The following is a 22564-nucleotide window of genomic DNA, read 5'->3' on the forward strand; positions in this document are numbered from 1 at the left end:
CCAGCAGTAGCGCAGGTACAGAACGGCGAGGCTGTGACATTCGAAGCGTTCTGATTTTGTTCCAATTGAACTTAAAAACTTGACATTACAAGTTTCAACATGTGCCTTACGTGGATGTGGTGGAACTCTGGAAAAAGGAAACCAACAGTGAAGAGCAAGCGTCCTAAGACTGGCACTTAACACAGTGACGCCTCTGTTTCGCTCGAGAGGCCTTGCAGGGCTACAGGAAGGGAAAACACACACGCACACGGGCACACAGTCACACACACACACAACTCACCTCCACACTTCACTTGTAAATACGTAGACTGTATACAAATCCATATGGTATGCGAATGTATTCATGTATCAAGGATGCTTTGTGTGTTTGTAGAAATGTGTCGCTATCCTCTTGGTATGACCGGTGGGCAGATTCAGGATGAGGACATTTCCGCTTCCAGTCAGTGGTCCGAGTCAACTGCCGCAAAATTCGGGAGGCATGTTCTTGTTTATTTTATCTTAGTGTCATTTTTCAATCCTGAAAGCCGCCTTGTACGCGTGGGTCTTGGAAGGCTGGCTTTTGTACGCGTCCTTTTTGTTATTTGTCTTTCTCAAACGGATCGTCTTTGCCCTGCGACAGACTTGATTTTGACAACGGGGACGGAGATGGCGCCTGGTGCCCCGACGTTTTATCCGAATCTGACGGCCATAAAGAATATCTGCAGGTGGACCTACGATCGCTGCATTTCATTACGTTGGTGGGCACACAAGGACGCCACGCTGACGGCATGGGGAATGAATTTGCCCAGCGATACAGGATCAACTACAGCCGTGATGGCAGCAAATGGGTGGGCTGGAGTAATCGGAAAGGCCATCAGGTGAGCGCCTCATTTTTCAGAAGGCGGCAAGTCTAGTTTACCGTGTTTGGCAATTTGGCCTGACTGGGCGTTACACTGGACTGAGGGCATTTTTTATCACACACCCTCGGAGCACCTGACAATTTGGTGACAGAAAGCGGACTAGAGTTTAACTCCAATAAAAGCAGGCCCAAGTTGCGGCTTAGGTGGTGTAATGTGATTTTGGTGGTCTTGATCCAGGCACGTGCAGACAGATTCTGTACTCCGTTCTGTGTGGTTGATGTCATTCTATTTGAGGGGTGTCAAACTCATTTTAGTTACGGTTTACCTTGGAGGGCCGTTATGAATTTGGGAAACCATATTCATGTTGAATCACCTTCACATATTACATGCACAGCGCACAACAAATTGATGAATAACTCGTTTTAAAATCAGACGTCAAGAATAATGACTGTTATGGTGGATTACATATGACAATTTGGAATTTTGGTTCAGACTTTAGCAAGCATTATGGAATTTGACATGTTTGATTTGCTTTTGCGGGCCACATAAAATGATGTGGTGGGCCACGTCTGGCCCCCGGGCCTTGACTTTGACACATGTGCTCTATTTCATTCATTAATATGACATCACACTGATCAAACTTTCTGAATCACTGTAGTATTTAATTCAAAGATAAAGTCAAGATGATTACAACAACAATAATGCATTATTTTAATTTTAATCATCTTGACTATATTGCTAAAACGGTGGAAGAATCAAAGTGCTCACTTTGCAGCTAACTTCACGTAATCCACAAGTGGAGATCTTGCTGTTCCTTATAAACATACTTTGCGCGCACCGATCTCCTGCACGGACTCCAACGAGTCTGTTATGCTAGATCCAGACCAAACATGAGATATCACATCGTCCCGCGTGTCTCACATCCTTTTGTTCGTGCCGCATTTACTTTGTACACAGGGGGTTGCTCTTAGCGGAGAAGAGAAAAGGCTTCTTCTTCCCCGTCATGTAGACCGCACGCCTTTCCTGCGCTGAATTTAATGGGAATGACGGAAGCCTTTTGTGCTCACTCCCACAACGGCACAAACTCCCATTTCGAACTGCGCTTATCTACGAACATACCCAAAGAAACAAAACTCAATCTATACACACAGTTATACTGCACTTTGCATTCGACTTGCACAGGGCACATAACCCCCCCCCCCCCCCCCGGGTTCTATGTATCTGGACAAAAACAAGTCAAGAACATCAGACAAGACCTCATCAATCCACTGAGACAATATTTCAGAAAACCTTTTCAATATTATTTGAAGAGAGGTATACTTTGGTAAGTGTCAATAATGCTGAGGAAGTCATTTCCACCTACGCTGTGTTCAGTCTTAATCTGCCTGTCCTCCACTAGGTCATTGAGGGAAACAGGAACGCATACGATGTGGTGCTGAAGGATCTGGAGCCTCCTATTATCGCTCGATATGTGCGCTTCATGCCAGTGACTGACCACTCTTTGATTGTGTGCATGAGAGTTGAGCTCTACGGCTGCGAATGGCTTGGTTAGTCAGAAGCTTTTCACTCGCCAATATCAGTTTGATATTTTGATGAATCCAACTGATGAATTGCCAAGCGTTACACTATCTCTGTTTTGCTTTTAGATGGTCTGATGTCTTACAGCATCCCAGTGGGGCACCAAATGGTCCATCGAGGACTGGATGTCTACTTGAATGACTCTGTGTATGACGGAGCATCAGCTGAGAAGTGAGGACATTCCACACACGTCACATGGACAAAAGTCTTGAGCTACCACTCGTGATGCGCCTTTTTTTTTTTTTTACATATAAATTGAATATATATCTGACCAAGATAATTCCCATTTGGGTTATCATGGGTAAGAGCCACAAGGCCACAAGACAAAGTATCACACTCATGTTCGCACACTCATGTTCGGCTGAAGTGTGGAGAAAACCACTATCTCATGGGCCTGCCCAACATTTTACATCCATCCATCCATCCATTTTCCGAACCGCTTGATCCTCACTAGGGTCGCGGGGGGTGCTGGAGCCTATCCCAGCCGTCTTCGGGCAGTAGGCGGGGACACCCTGAATCAGTTGCCAGCCAATCGCAGGGCACACAGAGACGAACAACCATTCACGCCCACACTCACACCTAGGGACAATTTAGAGCGTCCAATCAGCCTGCCATGCATGTTTTTGGAATGTGGGAGGAAACCGGAGCACCCGGAGAAAACCCACGCAGGCCCGGGGAGAACATGCAAACTCCACACAGGGAGGCCGGAGCTGGAATCGAACCCGGTACCTCTGCACTGTGAAGCCAACGTGCTAACCACTGGACTACCGGGGTTTAAGATAAAATAAAAACAGAAATCAGTTGAGGGTGAAGGCTGGGAAATAATGGTGGCCACATTAATTATTGAAGCTAACAAGTCACGTGACACCCGGCAGGGAAAATGGCTAATTGAACATTTTCAAACAAGGGCTTACTCACTTCTGTTGCAAATGGGTCTGATGAAACGATATAATAAAATATTTATAGAAATGTGAGGAGTTGACTCTCCTGTGGTGAGATATTGCATATACAGTATGTTTACATATTTGATTCTCTCCTCCTTCATCTCAAACTGCTTCAAACAACAAAGCGTGTGATGGATAAGTGGTCAGAACTGCACGACTGTCCGAGTTTTCTGTTATGTGTTGTGTTTATTATTTTACTTTATGTTAACTGTTTTGTTAAGCGCTTTGTTACAGCTGCCGCCGTTGTGAAAGCGCTATATAAGTCAGCATGTATTGTATTGTATTGTATATTTTTCTCCTGACTAGAATGACAAAGGGTCTGGGCCAGCTGACCGATGGAACTTGGGGTCTGGATGATTTTCTCCACAGTCGCATATATGGTATGTGGCCGGGGTACGACTACGTGGGATGGAGCAACCGCAGCTCCCCCAAAGGTTACGTGGAAATGACTTTTGAGTTCGACCACATCCGAAATTTCACCTCAGTGAAGGTAACAAGACAAAATGTAGAAATGGAAGTTTGAAAGAAACAAACAAAAAAACTGCTTTAGCTTCATATTTCCTAGTTGTCATCCGCAGGTTCACTGTAACAATATGTTCAGTCGAGGGGTCCGGATGTTCAGGCAGGCCACTTGTTATTTCCGGTCGGGCTCAAACTGGGAATCCGACCCGGTGACCTTCAGGCCACCTGTCGACTCTGTGAGCCAAAGTGCCCGTTTTGTCACCGTGCCCCTTGGGGACCATACCGCCATCGCCATCAAATGCCGCTTTCACTTCAATGACCTCTGGATGCTGTTCAGCGAAGTCGCCTTCCAATCAGGTGCATTCAGTGTTTCTCTCCTTTCGTATTTTATTTTCCTGATATTTATCTTTATCTTCTCCCTTGTTTTTCCCCACTGTCAGGCTCAGCGGTGTACAACACATCTTTGACTCCTCGAAAACATGGACACCCAACAAACGGGCTGCCAGGTTAGGTTTGGTTCGCTCACGGACTTCTAAAGAAGGTCCAACAGACAATAGATGTTTACTGACTGGATGTATTACGTGTGTTGACAAAACCCTACAGTTCATTGCTTCAATAGAATTGGTGCAAAACATCTCGATCTGGTCCACCGTGATCGATTCAATCCTCAAGGGCAGTTAATAGAATAAAGAAGCCGAAACGGGTTTGCTCGTTTTCTGTGTAAGCAGACAGTGCCCCCTGCTGGTAGCTTTTCAGATTAAACCTTAACCGTGAATCGAGTTGTTGTTCAAGTCATTTAATTCTCATTTCCCATCCGATTTAGGGGATGATCCAACTCACAAAGTGGATGACAGCAATACAAGGATCCTGATTGGCTGCTTGGTGGCTATTATCGCTATCCTTTTGACCATCATAGTTATCATCTTGTGGCGGCAGGTGTGGCAAAAAATGCTTGAAAAGGTGCGAAAACGGTCATTTGAGTGCAATCGTTTTCCATGTATGCATTGCCAATAGCTAAAAGTGGCAACTATTACCTGTTTTAATGCTAAAGGCATCACGGCGAATTCTGGATGAGGAACTCACAGCCCGTCTCGCGCTTCAGACTCGGGCCTTTTCCTTCCAGCGCTCCTCTCGCTCCTCTTCTCTCTCCACCTCCAACTCCACTTATGAGAGGATCTTCCCCCTTTGCGCCGACTACCAGGAGCCGTCCCGCCTCATCCGGAGACTACCCGAGTTTGCACATTTCCCAGAACACTTGGGTGAGGTCTCACACACACGCACACACGTGGTTGCATGAGGAATCAAAATCTTCCAGGAAATTATCGGAAGGTGGCGAATGTTAAAAATATTAAATGTTAAACGGAAAGAGCCAAAAAGGTTCTTTCTCTACCCTTTCGAGCGATGGTTTGGAGTAAAGTAGTTTTAGTCAGGATTATAAAACAATATCATTCCCTCACTTCTAATAAAGTTCTGTAGTAAGAGCCAACCTTCAATTTTGTAAATATTTTTTCCTGCCCCCCCCCCCCTCCGTAAAATGACAACTTATTTGCATACATTCCTATGACTTCTCCAGCTTTGGAAAATTCCCAAAAGTTTGCAGCCTTCGTAACTGAATCCATTCTGCTTTTCTCAACCTGTCCCCACCGTAATGACGCCTTTGCATGTGTCTTCCGCATTAGGACCAAGCAGCTCCTACAGGACTCTTGCAGCCGGTGGTTCGGATGGCGCCCCCCACTATGCAGAGGCCGACATCATCAGCCTGCAGGGGTGCGACAGCAACGGCCACTCCGTCACAGCTGTCAACCTCAATATCTTGGCTGGCGCAGATCCATCCATGAGAGAGTTTCCCAGAGACAAACTCACGTTCAAAGAGAAACTGGGAGAGGGACAGTTTGGAGAGGTGCGTTTGTGCATCTGTGCCGCTTTGTGTTTGGAAATGGAGCGACATTCAAAATGTTTTTTTTTTAGGTGCACTTGTGTGAAGCAGAAGGCATGCAGGCCTTTTTAGATGACGACTCATCTGGAGAAGTGACGAACCGAGCACCCTTACTAGTAGCTGTTAAAACACTGCGAGAAGATGCCAACAAGAATGCAAGGTACCAACACTTAACAAAAGAACAAGAAAAACATGCTGAATTTACTCCATTTTATTTCATCAAGTGGATGAAATAAAATCATTTATAATGTTATCTGTGGTTTTGTTGTTCTTGTTCCTGATTGTTAAGTGTCCTTGAGTGTTTTGAAAGGCACTTATAAATCAAATATATTATTATTATTATTGTCATTTGAATCCAGGTAAATCTTTCAGTAAACTATACACCTACTTGAAAAGTGTATCTGGCTCCAGATGGTTTTATTTTGTGCAACCACTTAAAAACAATAAATAAAAATTGAGTAAATTCATCCAACATTTCTGCGTAGCCAGCCAATTCCCTTTCATTCAAGCGGGGCTGAAAGTACTCACATGTATTTAAAAAAAAAAAGGCTTTAAAAGTAAAAGTACTGATTCAAATTATTCATTTGAGGAAGAGTTAAAAAAAAAAAAAAAAAGAAAGAAACTCAGGAATGTACTTACCGCCGGTAAGTGCAAAAGTAAAAATGAATGAATAAAATAAAAAAGTCAGTCACTAATGGTGTCATGGTACCTGACTTGTGTGCGGGCAGTGTGGGATCGGTTCCCACTCAGTGACGGTGTGGACGTGAGTGTAAATAGTTGTTGGTCCCTACGTGTGCCCTGTGGCTGACTGGGCGTGTCGTCCGCCTTCCACCCAAAATCAGGCTCCAGCAACTCCGTGACCCTGTTCAGGATACGCGGAATTGAAAATGGATAGATCATGGAAAAAGTCATCAGATAGCCAAAAATTCATATTTATGCTTCATTACTTCCCAACAGTGCATACAAGTCAAGTGTATGGATCCAATTCATATTTTTGTGTGCCACACCTTAGGAAGGATTTCCTGGAGGAGATCCGAATCATGTCTCGCCTGATGGACCCCAACATTGTCCGTCTGCTGGCTGTATGCGTGGACACAGACCCTCTTTGTATGATTACGGAGTACATGGAGAACGGAGACCTCAATCAGTTCCTCTGCCATCTCAGACTAAAGGAGGTGGATGATGAGGACTGTGAAGCAGGACAGGAGGAGAAAGAAGACAGGAGGATGGTCAGGTAGACGCCATATCCTTCCATGTTTATTGTGACAGCAGACATTTTGGTGCTGTATCAGAAATTGTCCAAGTTGAAAGATTTTTACATGATGAAATTACAACAAAAAAAAATTGAAATGCAGCGTTGAAACACTTATCCCATTTGCGTGCAGCACGACAGCCTGATGCTGATGCACCGTGTTTGCTTTGAACTCTGGTCTCTGCTAACCGACCCAAGTCTGCTGACCTCAGAACTTTACTGAGTACAGTATATCTTCCATGAGCATTTCTTGAATGGAGGGCTTTAATTTGGACTGTTACTAGCGATTGTTTTTGACAAACACTCTGTCGATTATTTGGTTGATGAATCAATGAATCTGATTTTTTTTTAAACACACATTTTAAATTCTGTCGCTTTAAACAAAAACAGGACATTGTTTCACATTAACAGTGTAGAAAACATTAACTAAATATACTAAATTGAAACCTAGAGATATTTGGAGTCTATTTCATCAAAAAAAGGCATTGAAACAATAAATCAATGATCAAAAATGAATACTGATAATTGTTTACTTGCCGATTAATCGACTGATTGTTGTACCTTTAGAGTGACCGGAAAACATCGATTCCATGCACAAATCCATGCCGGTTTTCTCTTTCTAATCTTTACTCTTTAGCTACAGCAAACTGATAGACATGGCCGTGCAGATAGCCTCCGGTATGAAGTACTTGAACTCTCTCAACTTCGTCCATCGTGACCTGGCCACACGGAACTGCTTGGTTGGGAAGAACTACACCATAAAGATCGCAGATTTCGGCATGAGTCGCAACCTGTATCGCGGCGACTACTTTCGGATCCAGGGCCGAGCTGTGCTGCCAATCCGCTGGATGTCCTGGGAAAGCATTCTGCTGGTGAGGAACCAGTTTAAGTAAAACAAGAGTGGCTCAGTCCACCTCCAGACAATGAAAAAACATTTCACAACCACTCGGTCACCACTTTTCTTCCCTTTTACCTGACTTCAATTTGGGACTTCCTCCAATAGTAGGATGTCATGACAAGTCAATAAGTGCAGTGGTGACAATAGCGCAACCAGACTATGAGGCAGCTAAATATCATGACTGTACATGTGTGTTTAAAAAAATAATAATTCTCTCAATATATCCTTCATTTGATTTATTATGATTACGCATCTGATTTCCAGGGTAAATTCACCATGGCTAGTGACGTGTGGGCATTCGGGGTGACTTTGTGGGAGATTTTGACTCTTTGCAAGAAGCAGCCGTACGCCCACCTCTCTGATGAGCAGGTCATTGAAAACACAGGCGAGTTCTTCAGGGACCAAGGCAAACAGGTGAGCGGCATACCTTTGTACACCTTATAGAATATTGTGATCCATACTTAGATGCAGTGATGTTGGTCACGCGTTACACCAAAATGTGCACAGTGACTGAGGTTAGGGTTACACCATTGAGACTGAAATAAATAGCACATACTTCTGACGCACATATTGGGCATGCGGCAAATCAAATAGTAAATGAATCATACAATACAGGAAGAACACTTGATTCCTAACACCATAGTGCTCACTGAAGGCACTCAACAAATAACTGTATGTTGTGGAACATGTAAGAGAGGGAAACTCCAATATTTACAATTTGAAAAATTCAACTTTACGTTCCTGTCTGAGGAAATGACATGACGTATGTGTCACGTCACATGTTCGCCATTTGACGACTCATGTGTCCATACCATACCACATAAGCAGCAATTGAGGAAGTAAGAGTGATTTATGCTTTCAAGCTAGAAATACAGTCACTATTTTTTTGAGTTTGTGTGAGCTAAAAATAACAGCACACTGTGTGTTATCAACAGAGTGTTATCTAGCTTCAATAACACGTTGTAAAAACAATGTATAAATAAAATGTATGTGCTGATTCTAACTATTAAAATAATGTGTAATCTGACTTAGTTACTTTTTAAAGCAAGTCATCCTTTTTTTTTTCAAGGTAACTGTGGCAACACTGCTTATATGTCACCGAAATGTTAGATTGATCAAAAATTCAGTTTATTTGAATGCAATTTGATTTCAATGATAAATTTTCCATTTTTTCAAGGTCTACCTGCCCCAGCCACCTCGTTGCCCCGATGCCGTCTATGAGTTGATGTTGAGTTGCTGGAGGAGAAATGCCAAACACAGGCCGAGCTTTCAGGACATACACAGTCAGTTGGTGGAGCACCTTGCGTAACCCACAGGACATATCGCTTGTTTCTGCTAAGCACAGCCTGCTCTCTCGCAAATTGTTCTGTATAAATGTTGAGTCACAGTCAACCCTGCAAATGTTATCCAGTTGTTTTAAACTACTTTGCGACAAAGGGACTGTATATATGTGTGACGTGCAACTGAATATACCTTTTATACAGTACTATTGTCATATTGAATTACTCATTCTTATTTATAATGTTTTTATTGTCTATTTGGTGTCTATTTATAGGTTTGAGTTATTATTACATTTGTGCAGCTTTGTATTTTCATACATTTGTCTAACCCTTGAATGATGTGATATTTTATTTTATTTTATTTTTAGAAAAGGTAAGTGTAGTTGTGAGACCTTTTTAAACAGCATTGGAATGTTGGCTTTATAATTCTGATAGGTTATGATTGGAACATGGAGCAATATACAAAGTTTCAGTATTTGTTACTTTGCAGGAATAAATAAAGTATAAAAAATATTAAAGTTATCACAATAAAGGACACTCATGTGACACTTTGGGACGTTTTGACTTGCTTAATCTACTGAACGCCAATGAAAGAGTAGTTTTAGTTTGTCTGTCTGCATGCTGTTCTCAGATTTGTTTGTTATATTTTGGTAAATGCTCAGGCCTTTGTCGCTTTTAGCCAGTTTGGGCTTGTTTTATAAACTTGCTGCAAACAATTTTTTTTTTTATGTTAACCATTTATACACACATGGGGAAGTACCAAATCACGATCATTCAGAAGAAACACAATTTAAGATACTGATCATTGTACTATTGTGTGTGCAAACGTTTAGTCTCTTATTTAAAAAAAACAGGTTCGTTATTCTTCTGCAATTTCGTGAGCCCTGATTGAAAATGCCAAGGAGGCCAAATGTACTTTAGCTGGATAGTACCCAATTGAATCAACGAATTTGCTCCTTTGGGATTACTGTAGAAAAAAAATTGAAACGCCACATACATTTCCTAAAATTGCTCCACCTCTTGATGGCCACATGAACACATGTTCGTTTTTAAATATAAACAGAGCAGACATATGGCCAGCAAAGCGCCATAAGAAATACAACTGAAAATGTTGTTGTTTTTTTTAATCGAGTATTGCGCAATGAGTTTTATTTTGGCTCTCGTCCTTCGCCGTAGTTAGAAGCTGATTGGCCAGCCTTTCGTACCATGTTTCGCCGCGTGCACGTGGATTGGCTCTTTTGTTTACATCGGAATCGAACCATGGCACCACGGGAACTGGACCTCCCACTCAAGCGGATTCTCTCCGCCTTATCCCCGCGTAAACTGTTGTCAGTCGAACGGAAACAACCTTCAGCAGACATGGAGAAAGTTGTCATCGTAACCGGCGCGAACAGGTAACTTCGTCGTACACGCGTTATTTAAAAGAGCAGTCATTGGGCGTTTGTCAACACAACCAAACGTTGTAGCCGACTAATTGAGTTGGTGTAAGCTTTCTCGAATGTAGTGCCAGTCATTTATAACGTCAACATTTGTTTTGCATCTGTAAGTATTTGAACAGTACACGATACGATAATAATAAACAAAACACTACCTTTATGGCAAACGACCATGTTGTGTCATCGTCGGATAAACATTTGATTTCTAAAAGGAGTACTGTCATTATAAATCACAATGATCAAACATGAACTGACACCTCTCAAACTGCAAATGGAGCTTCCTACCCCCCAGTGATCACTTTAGATATGTGGGCATTCTTCTACAATTGATGAAGGCCCGGGTGCCAAAAGCGCTGACCGCTACTGTCATCAACAATATCTGCAAGTCTTTGTATCTCTCATTGCCGTGTGCCTTCTTTTTATAGTGGTATTGGTCTTGCCTTATGTGAAAGGCTTCTGGCTGAGCACATCCAGGTCCGTTTGTGTCTGGCATGCAGAAACATGCAGAGGGCCAGAGCTGCCCGCTCTGCCCTTTTGGCGTCTCACTCCGAGGCCCGTGTGGACTTACTGCAGCTTGATGTGGGTTCTGTGCAGTCAGTGCTCACTGCTGCCCGAGAACTCAAAGCCAGGTCGATACATTTCTTTGTGACACTGACTTGGCAGATACTGGACCTCATTAGACACGCTTGATCGATTAATGTTAGGTGCTTTTTTTCCCCCCCACAGGTACAAAAGAATTGACTTTTTGTATCTAAATGCAGGAATAATGCCCAATCCACAAGTGGATATAAAAGCTTTCTTCAAAGGTTTGTTCTCAAGGTAAAAGTCCAGTTTATTACTAATCTCATTTGTTCAAGCTACAGGGCCATTTTTTGACAATCTGTGTCGTGATGTAATATGTCCCCCTCAACAGAAACGCCATCAGCATGTTTGCAACAGCGGAGGGTCTTTTAACACAGCAGGATCACCTCAACTCTGACGGTCTGCAGGAAGTTTTTGCCACAAACCTGTTTGGTCATTTTCTCCTGGTACACACTCAACCGAACAAGTCAAATAATACACTTTATTCGGCACGCCAAGACCTTCAAGGGAAATTCTGCTTTTACAGACATAATAGATGCAGTTTAACAATTAATTTAATGTTTTTTTATTTATAGTTTCCCGCTTCATATTGAGGGGCCGTGTCTGATAGTTCTGCAACCTTAATAACTTTCATGCAAAGTCCATAAATCGCATTAGATTGTGCAGGTGTCACACATATTGTAACCAGTTTGAACCTAGTCACTGGATTTGGGTAGTGTAAGTTGGAAAAACACATATTATTGTTCAGTATGAAAGCACCTACCATGTGAGAGGGACAACAGCAAATCCAAACCGGTTGAAGTAGGATCTTGCAGGTTTGACACTTGGATTTCCTTCAAGGTCAGGGAACTGGAGCCTCTGTTGTGTGAGGCGGGTCACACATCACGTGTCGTGTGGACCTCTTCAAGTAACGCCCGCCGCACTGCCTTCAGCATCGAGGATATCCAGCACAAAAATGGGACCGAGCCTTACAGCTCCTCCAAGTATGCCTCGGACATGCTCAGTGTGGCCCTCAACAGACACAAGAACAGTCGGGTTTGTTTTTGCACACGCGGCACTTGAACATCACTGCAAACGCATTAAAGCGCTTTGAAATTTCGCTAGAATAAGACGCTCTCTGATATAATACTGAAACAGCATACTAACTTCTGGGAGGGCTTTCTGTGTCTAAACATTTTGTTCTTTTCCACCAGGGGCTTTTCTCCTCTGTGATATGTCCAGGACTGGTGATGACCAATCTCACTTATGGCATCCTGCCCTCCTGTTTCTGGACTTTTATTATGCCAATCATGTGGTTGGTGAGTGCCATTGTTTGTTGTGTTTTGTTTTGTTTTTTTGTTTTTCCTGAAGCGTCACGTGGTGTTTTCTATATTGAGCAGATCAGGATCTTCACTAATACGTTTACTCTTACACCACATAATGGAGCGGAGTCACTGGTATGTCACAAAGTCAAGTCACCCATCAAACGGAATGCTAAAATGTAAGATATTTTTAAACGTAAAATAATATGGACTTCCACAGCACTGGCTGTTCCTTCAAACACCAGAGTCTCTGGACCCGAGAGCAAAATATCACAGCTTGACATCAGGACTTGGAGCAAACTACACAGAACCACGGCCAGTAAGATTTCAATTATACTGATCGAGCACTTTATTTGCAAGAATAAATACGACAACTGTGCCACCCAATGTTGCTTTTACAAATGTATTCATGCTCAATTTTGGATGACACTGCCAGATTGAATCGAAAAGTGTGTTGAGCGTTGTGGCGGTTTGTAGCACATTGTCAATCAAACATGAAATTAGATTTGGATTTGTTCAGTAGGGCACACTCTACATTCATGAACTTTTGAATCGAAACAAAAAGATTTTTCAACTCAGTGCATTACAGTCACGAGGCTGAAAACTGAGCATTGTCTTTGGAAAAGCAGAATTTGTTCTATGCTACTGTTGTACTGAATCTAATTAGAGGTGGCGAGTATCCCTCACGGAATTTGAAAATACAGCACTAACTTCCTCGAGGAATGTTTTACGTACAGTCTATGTAACGATTCCCGGCCTGTGCTTGTATTCTGTCAGATGGACATTGACGACGGTATGTGCGAGGTGCTCTACGAGAAACTACTTGAATTGGAGAAAGACATCAGGAGACGACTCACTGACCAAAATCACCATCATTGTAATGACATAAACGTCTGTTCTAATTAATGGTAAAGTTCAGCAAAAATACCAACCATGCTCTCTTAGGTCATCCTTGCCCTGTTTTAAGCCTTTCACAGCGGTCACTACAGCGGACAGCTTATCGGGTTACAGGTTGTCATTAGTGGTGCATGAAAGGGTTAAACGAGAGGTCTGCCGGCAATAATTGCACGATACTTTTTCCTCAATCGTTGGCCTGTTTTATTCACAGAAACAGCATTCAACCGAAACCAGTAAAAACCCACTCGAAATTTGAATCTTGTCCCAGTCCAAAATAGACAACAAAAGCATCGTTAACGCACCAGCAACCGGCTCAGTGCAGGGTGACGTTATCCTTGATCTCAAACATCTTCCCAACCTTGGTCAACACTACATACCTGTCATGGAAATCTGTACAGTTTGCTGTTTGGACGTGTTCAATAAAGTGAATAATGTGTGAAATGCATTTATGACAATGGAGCTCAGGATTTATTCAACCGGGATATACATTATTTTTGCTTCAGTTCATTTTGAGTGGCATCATGCATCATACTTAATACTAATGACTGAGTCACACAACTAAAGCCAAATGGGGTTGGCTGCAGCCCACCCATGATCCTAATGAGGAGAAGTGCTATCGAAAACGGATGGGTGAATATTCGGCCAGTGGAAACCTTAGAACAAAAAAAATATCTGGGTATGCTCAAAAGCTTTTTTTAATGCTAGTCTGCCGTTGCTACTTAAGTGATCTAGTCTAAAAGCGATAAACCAACCACAAAGAGCTTGAGCGAGAGCCTCATTGAAATCAGCTACACTTTTTTTTTGAATCAGAGTGACTGAGATAAGGAGCAGATTCCACAGAGGCAGACAGATGTGTTTCCAGATGTTAGGCACCATGTCCCTGCTGACCACGTCGTTGCTGCTTTTTATAAACTCCACAATCCCACCAAATCTCGGGAACAGCTGCTATGGCATTTTCAAAGTGGAGTACTTTATTTTAAGCAATAATTCTCAAGCTGGGGTCATGAAGAGGACACCAAGGGGGTCTGCAAAATAATTAGCAAAAATTATGTCGTATTATTTGCATAGGGTACTCACACTGATATGACAATAAAACAATTGTCATTCGGGAAAAAAATGTGCAATTATACAAGAATAAAGTTGTATTTTGTCAATTCTCTGTTGAAAATATGACTTCTTCCCTCAATGAAGTTTGACTTTATTCTCATCAGGGTACTGTACGACTTTTTATCCATGCAAAATAAGTCTTTGTTCGTGTAAAGATTATTATTACTATTATTGTATTATTTAGGGATGGGCGAATACAGAATTTTGCGCCTGGGAAATTAAAAACAAAACGACTCTCCGAGAACATGAGATTGCGTCATTCCATCATGTCAATAAAAACAATGCAGGCGGGCGCGCTCGCGCTCGCGCTCACTCTAGCGTGCGCCTCCCCGTATCCCGGATGTTGTCTGGCACCGGAAGAGAAGGGGCCGATCTCCCAGCCATCTTGTGGCAGCATCCAGCGACCAGCTCGCATCAAGCCTCGTCGAATCGGCGGTGAATCCAGCTGAAGGGGCGCCATCATGCCCGGCCACCTGCAAGAAGGCTTCGGCTGTGTCGTAACCAACCGCTTCGACCAGTTACCGGACGACGAGTCGGACCCCTCGGAGATCCTGAAAGCTGCCGAGAACAAGAAGAAGGAGGGGGCCGCTGCTGGCTCCGCCAAGAGCGCCGCGCAAGCCGCTAAGCAGCCCAAGAAGGAGTCGCAGAAGGACAGGAAGAACCCGCTCGTGGAGAAGAAGGATGAGTCCCAGCCTCCGGTGGCGCTGAAAAAAGAAGGTAAACATCCGTCCATGTTGGTGTTTGTGTTTTGTGTGATGCTCGGCTGTCCTGCTAACATGCTAGCCGCTGCTGGACAGCGTCACTCGGCGGGAGGTCAACACCGAGCCTGCCTGCCTGGTCGCTTGTTGTTGGAGGACATACGGAGGTGGAATCCTTCTATCGTGCTTGGCGCTCTCAAGTCACAGGCAGCGACTCCGTGCAAGCCGCTATGACGGACACATCCTTTTGGAATGTGTCCGCCAGTCCGGATGCTGCTCGCTGCGCGTCTCGGCGTAAACACTGATGAGAATTCACGTTCATTGCGTGATTGGTGAATTGAAGAACCGTCTGAATCAGCGTGTGAATTTATGTTTGGTTAACACCGTCCCCATCGCTCATTACAGTACAGTAAGACCTTGGCTAGGTACAGGACAACAAAATTCAAAGCTATTTTTATTTTCCCGAAAGACCAGTTTCACTGAATAGATAAAGGAATAAAACGGTGTTTCGGTTTATAAAGAAGGCATTTTCAAGACTTCAAAAGTGGGCAAAAATGGTATCTTGTTTCCAATTCAAAACAATGAAATGGCTGATTGAGGATCTGTGAAGCGGTCTGCGGCTGTGCAGGGGCAAGTAAGATCAAATCAACGCATGTCCTCTTGTGCTGCCACTTGCTGTCGACTGAAAATAAACATCACAGTGCCCAAGGACTCAGCATGCGAACATCCAGAAAATGGGTGAGCTCTGACTGGCACAGCGGTGCCTTTTTTTAGTCAACAGCAAGTTGAAATACAAACACAAAATGTCCGTCCCCAGAGATGGATATAAACTGGTGACTTTTTCTGCATAATTCACATTCGATTACCAGATTTGGACACCCCGCAATAAAACGTCAAGATTTGCCAATCCTTGAGCTATTTCAACAAAAGCATGTCACGGACAGACCTATTATCAAGGCATCTGAGAACTGTTTGAAAAGTGAAACACATAGGAAGGAACACATAGGACTCCTTTAGACCCGCATCACAGAATGGACGATGTCGACCAAAGCGTTGACAGACTGACTGTACTCCTGCTTGTGTGCGCCTGTCAGGCGTGAGGCGAGTGGGTCGACGGCCAGAACAGCAGCCGGGTCACCAGGGCTCCCAGAATCACGGCGGCCAAGTTGAGGGGCGACTCGGCGACAAGAGGCCAGACCGCAGACCCCCTCGTGAGCGGCGCTTTGAGAAACCCGCCGAGGGAGACGGCCCTGACTTCTCCGCAGACAAGTGAGAATCGCCGTGTGAACAATTAGATCCGAAAACAAGCCGTCACCCAAATGTATGATTATAAAAGCACGGCTGAGCTTCTCTCACTGTTCCTTTTTCTTCAGGCCCTCCGGAGACCGGCCTCCAAGGGGACGCGGTGGCGGGCGAGGTGGGCGCGGTGGACGAGGGCGGGGCACGGGCCGAGGAGAAGGCTTCGACTCGCGTGGCAAACGAGACTTTGACAGACACAGCGGCACTGACAAATCGTGAGTCTCGATCCTGATAGATGAAGTAGATCAATTGCAGGGGCTTCCTCAGTTTACGGCGGGCCTCATAAGACATTTTGGGGGTATAAATGGGTGTAAGACAGGGGTGTCAAACTCATTTCACATTGTGGGCCACATAAGGACTCGGTAGATGTCAAGTGGGCCGAGCCATTAACATTATACCATACTGTGCTATGAATCACCAAAATCTCATCTCTTTCCTTTGTTTTGGTCTCAAGAAGCATTGATTGGCGCTTTCATATAATTTGCTGCGTTGGGTCTATCTCGGTGACAGACTGAGACTGCTATTTTTCAATGTTTTCTTCTACTGCGATCAAAACAGTGTGTCCCCTAGTGGATAATCCACGAATTACATGTTATTTAAAATAATCATTCTGTCTTCAATGCACCCCCCCCCCCCACTTTAAATGATCCCACGGGCCAGATCGAAGCTCCTTGGGGGCCGGTTCCGGCCCGCGGGCCGTCTGTTTGACACCACCGGTGTAAGAAAATGTGGTCACGTGACACAAGAATGTAATGCTCAGTTTTGGTGATATTAACTTTAATTTTTAATTTGATTTTGTAATATTTACGCCCTTGAAGTGAAAGTAAATGGAGCTGTCTTTGCTGAAATTAAGACAAAGGTGGTACCATTCTGATTATTCATACGTCGTGCATAGGCCACGCCCTCCACTGTTTCACTTTTACGTGAAGTATTTGTACGTATTTCAGTGTTCTTCAGAATTAGCTTTTTCTTTTAAAAAATGCCACCTGCCACGGAAAAAAATAACGAGATGTCTGAAAAGCCAACATGCATAAAATGTAAAGCTCATTAAGAGGTTTTTTTTCTGCAAAATCAGACGAGTTTGGCTAGAAAAGAAACAATACTTATCCTTTGCACAAAATCTTCCGAGATTGGCATAAGGGGAAAAAAAAAAGTCAGTAAATAGTTTTCGGAGCGACAACAGTAGTAGGACTGCACAATTAACTCAAATTTAAATTGTGATTTCCATTTGGCTTGTCTCGATCTTTAAAACGGCATAATCAAAGAAAAACGTTTAATGTGCAGAATGGCGTGGCGCGTTTACAAGTTCTCGACGGTGTAAAAGTACCTCGAAAGCATCATGTTGCTTCAATTACGATTACAGTATGTTCTATTTGACTCTCTTGCTAATTCATTGTCTCCTCGTCCTGGCTAGTCATACTTGAGTTGAGTTTTCAAAAATTCAAGGATCCAAAGTTCAAAATACTTTTTTGTGGGGTGGGGGGGGACGGTCATACCAATGCACATTTCCACATGACATGGCACGAAATATTGTACTGTATGGGATGAATGTACGCTGCTCGCGTTGTTCTTTGACTTGTGTCATGCTCTTGCCTCAGGAATCAGAAAAGCGGGGAGAAACGTAGTGGCACCGGCTCACACAACTGGGGAAATGTGAAAGAGGAAGCCAGGTGAAGAAAAAAAAATCACTCTTTTACAAATACACACACACTATTGAGCTCCCAAGTGTGTTGGTGGTGCGTTCCAGGACACCGGGGCAGTAACTAAATTAATGCCCATGCTTTGGTCCTTAAGCGTTTAAAAGTTGTCAAACCAATTCTTGACTAAAGTGCCACCCCATTAATATTAAAACATTCGACCTCGGGGAAACGCGTCAGATCACTTCATGGATTTCTTCTTCCTGTCCCTGGTTGCACCAGGACTTGAGTTTGTTGTTGGCAAGATAAGAAGATCTCTGTCTTCTGCGTCCGTGTCACAATCAAGGCCATTCATTGCCATCTGTTTCCTCGTCGGAGCGCATGCGGGCCGATTGCACAAACAAACTTTTTGTTCATTGCTCAACCTTGACGAAAGTCTTCCTCGTGTTGTTGTCAAACACAAATGTCCATACTTTGCAGCTCCTTTTGGTCTTCCTGGTGTCCCAATCGCAGTGGTACCATACCCAGCCGGCAGAATAGTTTCTAGAGAATAGTTGATTCATTAATTGTTTATGCGGGCCTCTCTTCGGTGAAGAATTTGGGGATTTTCCCAAACGGCTTAATTAATAATGCAAAATGTTTCTGTCAGCCATGCATGCCATTCACTTGCTCATAGCAGAACGGCCACAAGAGGGCGCTGGTGACTGGTTTGGCTGGCTGGGCTTGGCTCACCTTCCTTCATGAGTACTCGAAACCTTTACTTACCGTCCCTCCTAAGTTATACTTTTATGACATTTGTATTATTTGTTTATCATATTGTGCCTTGCTTTAGTCGAGGTTGGCCAACACAAAAAGGTTTGCCTTTCAGTGAGGCCCAACCAACTACCGCTCCTGCTACTGAGAAGACTCCGGAGGGAGAGGAACAGGCACCCGCTGGCTCTGAGAACAAGTGAGTGTTCCCTTCCTGTCAGCAAAGTCAGCTGAGAGCCTGGTATTGATGGGAGCGCTCCCAAATCAGCTTGACCAGATTTGACACTTGGGTTGTGTCCGCACCTGCCAGGCATGGATTTGCACGTTTATCCCGACATTCATCAATGACACTTATGATATAATGCGTTGGCTCCGCAGGGAGAACGAGGTGGAGGAAGTTAAACCGGAAGGACCCCGAGAGATGACCCTGGACGAGTGGAAGGCCATGCAGGACAAGGAGCGCACCAAAGTGGAGTTCAACATCCGGAAGGCCAACGAGGGCGCCGACAGCCAGTGGAAGAAAGGATACGTGCTGCACAAGTCTAAGAGTGAAGATGTGAGTACGGTTAGCTAATTGCGAAAGACAAAAATACAAAAAGTGCTCCTTTCCAAGTAGCCCGTTAGATGACTGCTACGTACTTCCAGATCCACTAGGCAAGTGAATTTCACATTTAAAGTGTGACATTTTTTCCAAATGTATTTGACATGTCCAATGACATTTCGTGATTTCAAATATTGTGATGTGACCTCGAAACTGAAACCATTTGTTTGCTCACTTAAACATTGATTTGTGATGATGTCAGTGTCCTCATTCCCAAACTGATAAAAAGGAGAAATTAAGACCTGTCATTCAAAGTCAATGAATGCATTTGAATGCAGTTCTCCAAAAGCAGTTGCACCTGAACTGAGCAGAAACAGTGTCGACCTTTTGTGCTATTGATCCCAATCATTGCTTTTGTTTTGTTTTTCAAAATGTGAGAGAAAACTCCAAATTGACGTTTCCTGTCTTTGAATCTTCAGAGGCCTGTCGGAGCTTTGATTGATACTCCAGAAACGGAAGCAGACGCGCAGTCTCTGTACCAAAAGGTGCCTGCAACCTCACATTGGGTTTGATATTAACCATAGATACTGTGGCCATGTTGGGGTGATGAAATGTCAATTGAAAAGAAATATTTAAAAACTAAAATGCATGTGAACCACAGGGCACCGGCGATGAATCTGCCGATCACCACTTCCGCAAACCGGCCAACGACATCACATCTCAGCTGGAGATCAACTTCGGAGACCTGGGCCGCCCCGGCCGTGGGCGCGGGGGCCCTCGTGGGGCCAGGGGAGGCCGCGGCGGAGGAGGCAGCAGGCCGGCGCGTGGCGGAGGGCGCTCTGAAAAGGTAAGGTGGCTGGCAGCGACAAAGGTGAAAATGTGCTCTCTGTGGCGCGTTGATAATAAAGGCCTAAGCTTGAAAGCACTAATGTGGAAAAAAGCTGCTGTGGAGCTCCCAGAGAGAGGCCCACTGAGCACATGCAGCTTGAGTCAGCACGTGCTCATGGAATTTCTGTCAGGCGCCTTCTGGGGCAGCTAAGGGGTCCTCTGAAAATGTTTTATATTTTGCAGCTTGTTTTTTTTGTTTGTTTGTTTTTTAATCATCAACTGACTGTTTTTGCAGAAAGGGGATTACTGGTTTGTCATTTTGAGCCTTATGTTAGTTGCAAGATGGCTTTGAATAGATTGAAAGTTAGATATGTCTGTATTGAGAATTGGGAAATGGAACTTTGGTTGTCAGTAGCTTCTCAATCTTTGAATTTGTCCAAGCTCATCTTTTGTTTTCCCACCAGGCGAGTGGCGTGTCGGTCCCCAACGTGGACGACCCCGAGGCCTTCCCCGCCCTAGCCTGAAGGCTACTTCGCCGCCACCGGCCCTTCCGTCACCCCCCCCCCCCCCCCCCCCCATCGCACTCAATGACGAGGCTTGCATGCTAACCACATTCTCAAATATCTTAAGAAATCCAGGAAAAAAGACAAAAAAAAGTTGTCAGCAAAAAAAGACAGTTATCCCCTACTCGCACCACCGGAGGACTTAAATTTTAACTACGAACAAGACAAAACAAAAGTGGAAAAAGGACCTCTTGTTACACTGACATTTTGTATTTTTAAACATGAAAGCAGGGATGTTTTCATTGCTTTTTGCCCAGAGATTATGCATAATTCATCAAGTTTGTTTGTGCTTGAAATGATGCATTTTCTGCAATTTGGGTGGTTTTAAGTGTGAGTTGCTCTCTTTCGGCTCAGTATTACGGGGTCCTAGAAAACTTTGAGCTGGAGTGTTTTTCTTTTCCCTCCTCGGTGATGTGGTAGCACTACACTACATATGAAACGTCTATTAGATAGCTCAAGTGTGACTTTTCAAAAGTGTAATTATCCTGACGATACAAGTCCCTTTGAGAGGCACAAAGTGAGGATAGGGGACCAGGCAACAGTGATACGGACAAAAAAAAAAAAGCTTGGGATTGTTCTGCTTGATGTGCAGTGAAAGTAAATGCCTCTTTTTTTTGGGCGGGGGTTATTTTGGGGTGGACCAGTGGTTAGTAACGCATTGTATCCCCTGATCCGGATGTGTGTATCTTTAGGCTGGTCCTCTTAGCTCATATGGACTGTACTACTTGTAAATTGAGGACCACTAAACAAATGCTTTTATTTTTATTTCTCATGTTAAGAGTGAGTGCGTATGTGCGAGCGTGCGATGGAATGTGCAACTGCTAGTTACTTAGAAAGTATTGGTCTGCTTCACGTGGTCAAAACCATTAGCAGGTTCTCGCCCATGAGAGTGGAAAATGTTTCTCGGGAGGCGATTGCGAAGGTCCAACGCATCTCAAAAAGTGCTCGGTCTTGATCTGAAGGCTCCCACCCAATTCTGTAGACAATATTTTGCTGTGTGTTTTACTTTTGTTATTTTATGAGTGCGGCAGCACTCGTGCATAATGTCTGCTGTTGTGGAACAATCATGATCTACAGAATGTATTTTTTTTTCCCCCCTTGTACGACTGCTTGAGCCACATGACAGTACAACGGTGTGCAAACATCCCTGATCTAATAAATTGCTTTAGAGGTGTAAAATGTACTCTCAAGTGAAAGTGAATGAAGTGAACTCTTCATTATAAGAACAAATGAGTGACAGCAAATGTTAGGGCAACATAGTTGCTCTTTGAATGGAATACAACAGAAATTGTGGCTTTATCATTACACTGCGTTTGCATTTTGGAGCATCCCTCCTTTATTCCGAGTTAAACTGAAGACCACGCAACATCTTTAAATGTCTGACAAAAGCATGCAACCAATGCGTGTGTTGCTGATGACTTCCCAGAAAGATTCGGACGACTGGCACGCTTCGGATTAAATTTTCATTCCCCCAGGTTTTTCATATTGCGTCCCTTGCTTCCACCTACAAGGCCTCTGTGGTTATAATGGAAACAAAAAAATGATGCTGCGAGACTCTCGACATTTGATCAGATTGCGATGATGGAGGGAAAAGGCAGTGGATTTCAAGTCTCCCCTGTCCATTTGGTTAGTCTTGGATTGTTCCAAATCTGTGCTGCTCTTTCGTGAGAAGCTCCAAATGTACTGACACTGAAGGTTCAGCACTGCCACAAATGAAAGGAAAGTGGTTAACTTGC

The 22564-nt window shown here is 43.8% G+C and overlaps 3 protein-coding genes across 4 annotated transcripts; all 3 read left to right on the plus strand.

The window, feature by feature from the left end:
* The first annotated feature begins 375 nt into the window (after positions 1-375).
* LOC147194487 (discoidin domain-containing receptor 2-like) lies at positions 376-9702 on the plus strand. The gene is given in 15 exon segments (XM_086129434.1): positions 376-476; positions 620-857; positions 2239-2386; positions 2486-2588; positions 3668-3851; positions 3940-4246; positions 4249-4329; positions 4647-4783; positions 4875-5082; positions 5503-5723; positions 5792-5919; positions 6772-6993; positions 7649-7883; positions 8174-8323; positions 9087-9702. Coding segments are annotated over 15 exon segments (2595 nt in total). The 3' UTR covers positions 9219-9702.
* Positions 9703-10410: 708 nt separating this feature from the next.
* On the plus strand, positions 10411-13850 carry LOC147194488 (3-keto-steroid reductase/17-beta-hydroxysteroid dehydrogenase 7-like). Of its 2 annotated transcripts, XM_086130134.1 has the most exons (9): positions 10414-10583; positions 11051-11254; positions 11352-11444; positions 11539-11653; positions 12048-12242; positions 12401-12505; positions 12587-12643; positions 12729-12827; positions 13286-13850. In XM_086130134.1, exons 1-9 carry the CDS (start codon positions 10450-10452, stop codon positions 13412-13414), a joined length of 1131 nt encoding a protein of 376 aa, XP_085986260.1. In that variant the 5' UTR covers positions 10414-10449; the 3' UTR covers positions 13415-13850. The 2 variants fall into 2 exon arrangements, with proteins under 2 accessions (XP_085986259.1, XP_085986260.1); XM_086130133.1 differs by having other exon boundaries at positions 10411-10583; positions 12401-12643.
* Positions 13851-14845: 995 nt separating this feature from the next.
* LOC147194489 (SERPINE1 mRNA-binding protein 1-like) lies at positions 14846-22024 on the plus strand. The gene is made up of 9 exons (XM_086130132.1): positions 14846-15229; positions 16305-16479; positions 16584-16724; positions 18108-18179; positions 19015-19095; positions 19275-19452; positions 19917-19982; positions 20099-20284; positions 20730-22024. The coding sequence occupies exons 1-9, from the start codon at positions 14974-14976 to the stop codon at positions 20787-20789; spliced, it is 1215 nt and encodes a 404-aa protein (XP_085986258.1). The 5' UTR covers positions 14846-14973; the 3' UTR covers positions 20790-22024.
* The last annotated feature ends 540 nt before the right edge of the window (positions 22025-22564 follow it).

This window comes from Hippocampus guttulatus, chromosome 14 (assembly GCF_054856545.1).
Source record: "Hippocampus guttulatus isolate MCC_2025c chromosome 14, RoL_Hgut_1.0, whole genome shotgun sequence".
In the NCBI taxonomy this organism is placed as follows: domain Eukaryota; kingdom Metazoa; phylum Chordata; class Actinopteri; order Syngnathiformes; family Syngnathidae; genus Hippocampus; species Hippocampus guttulatus.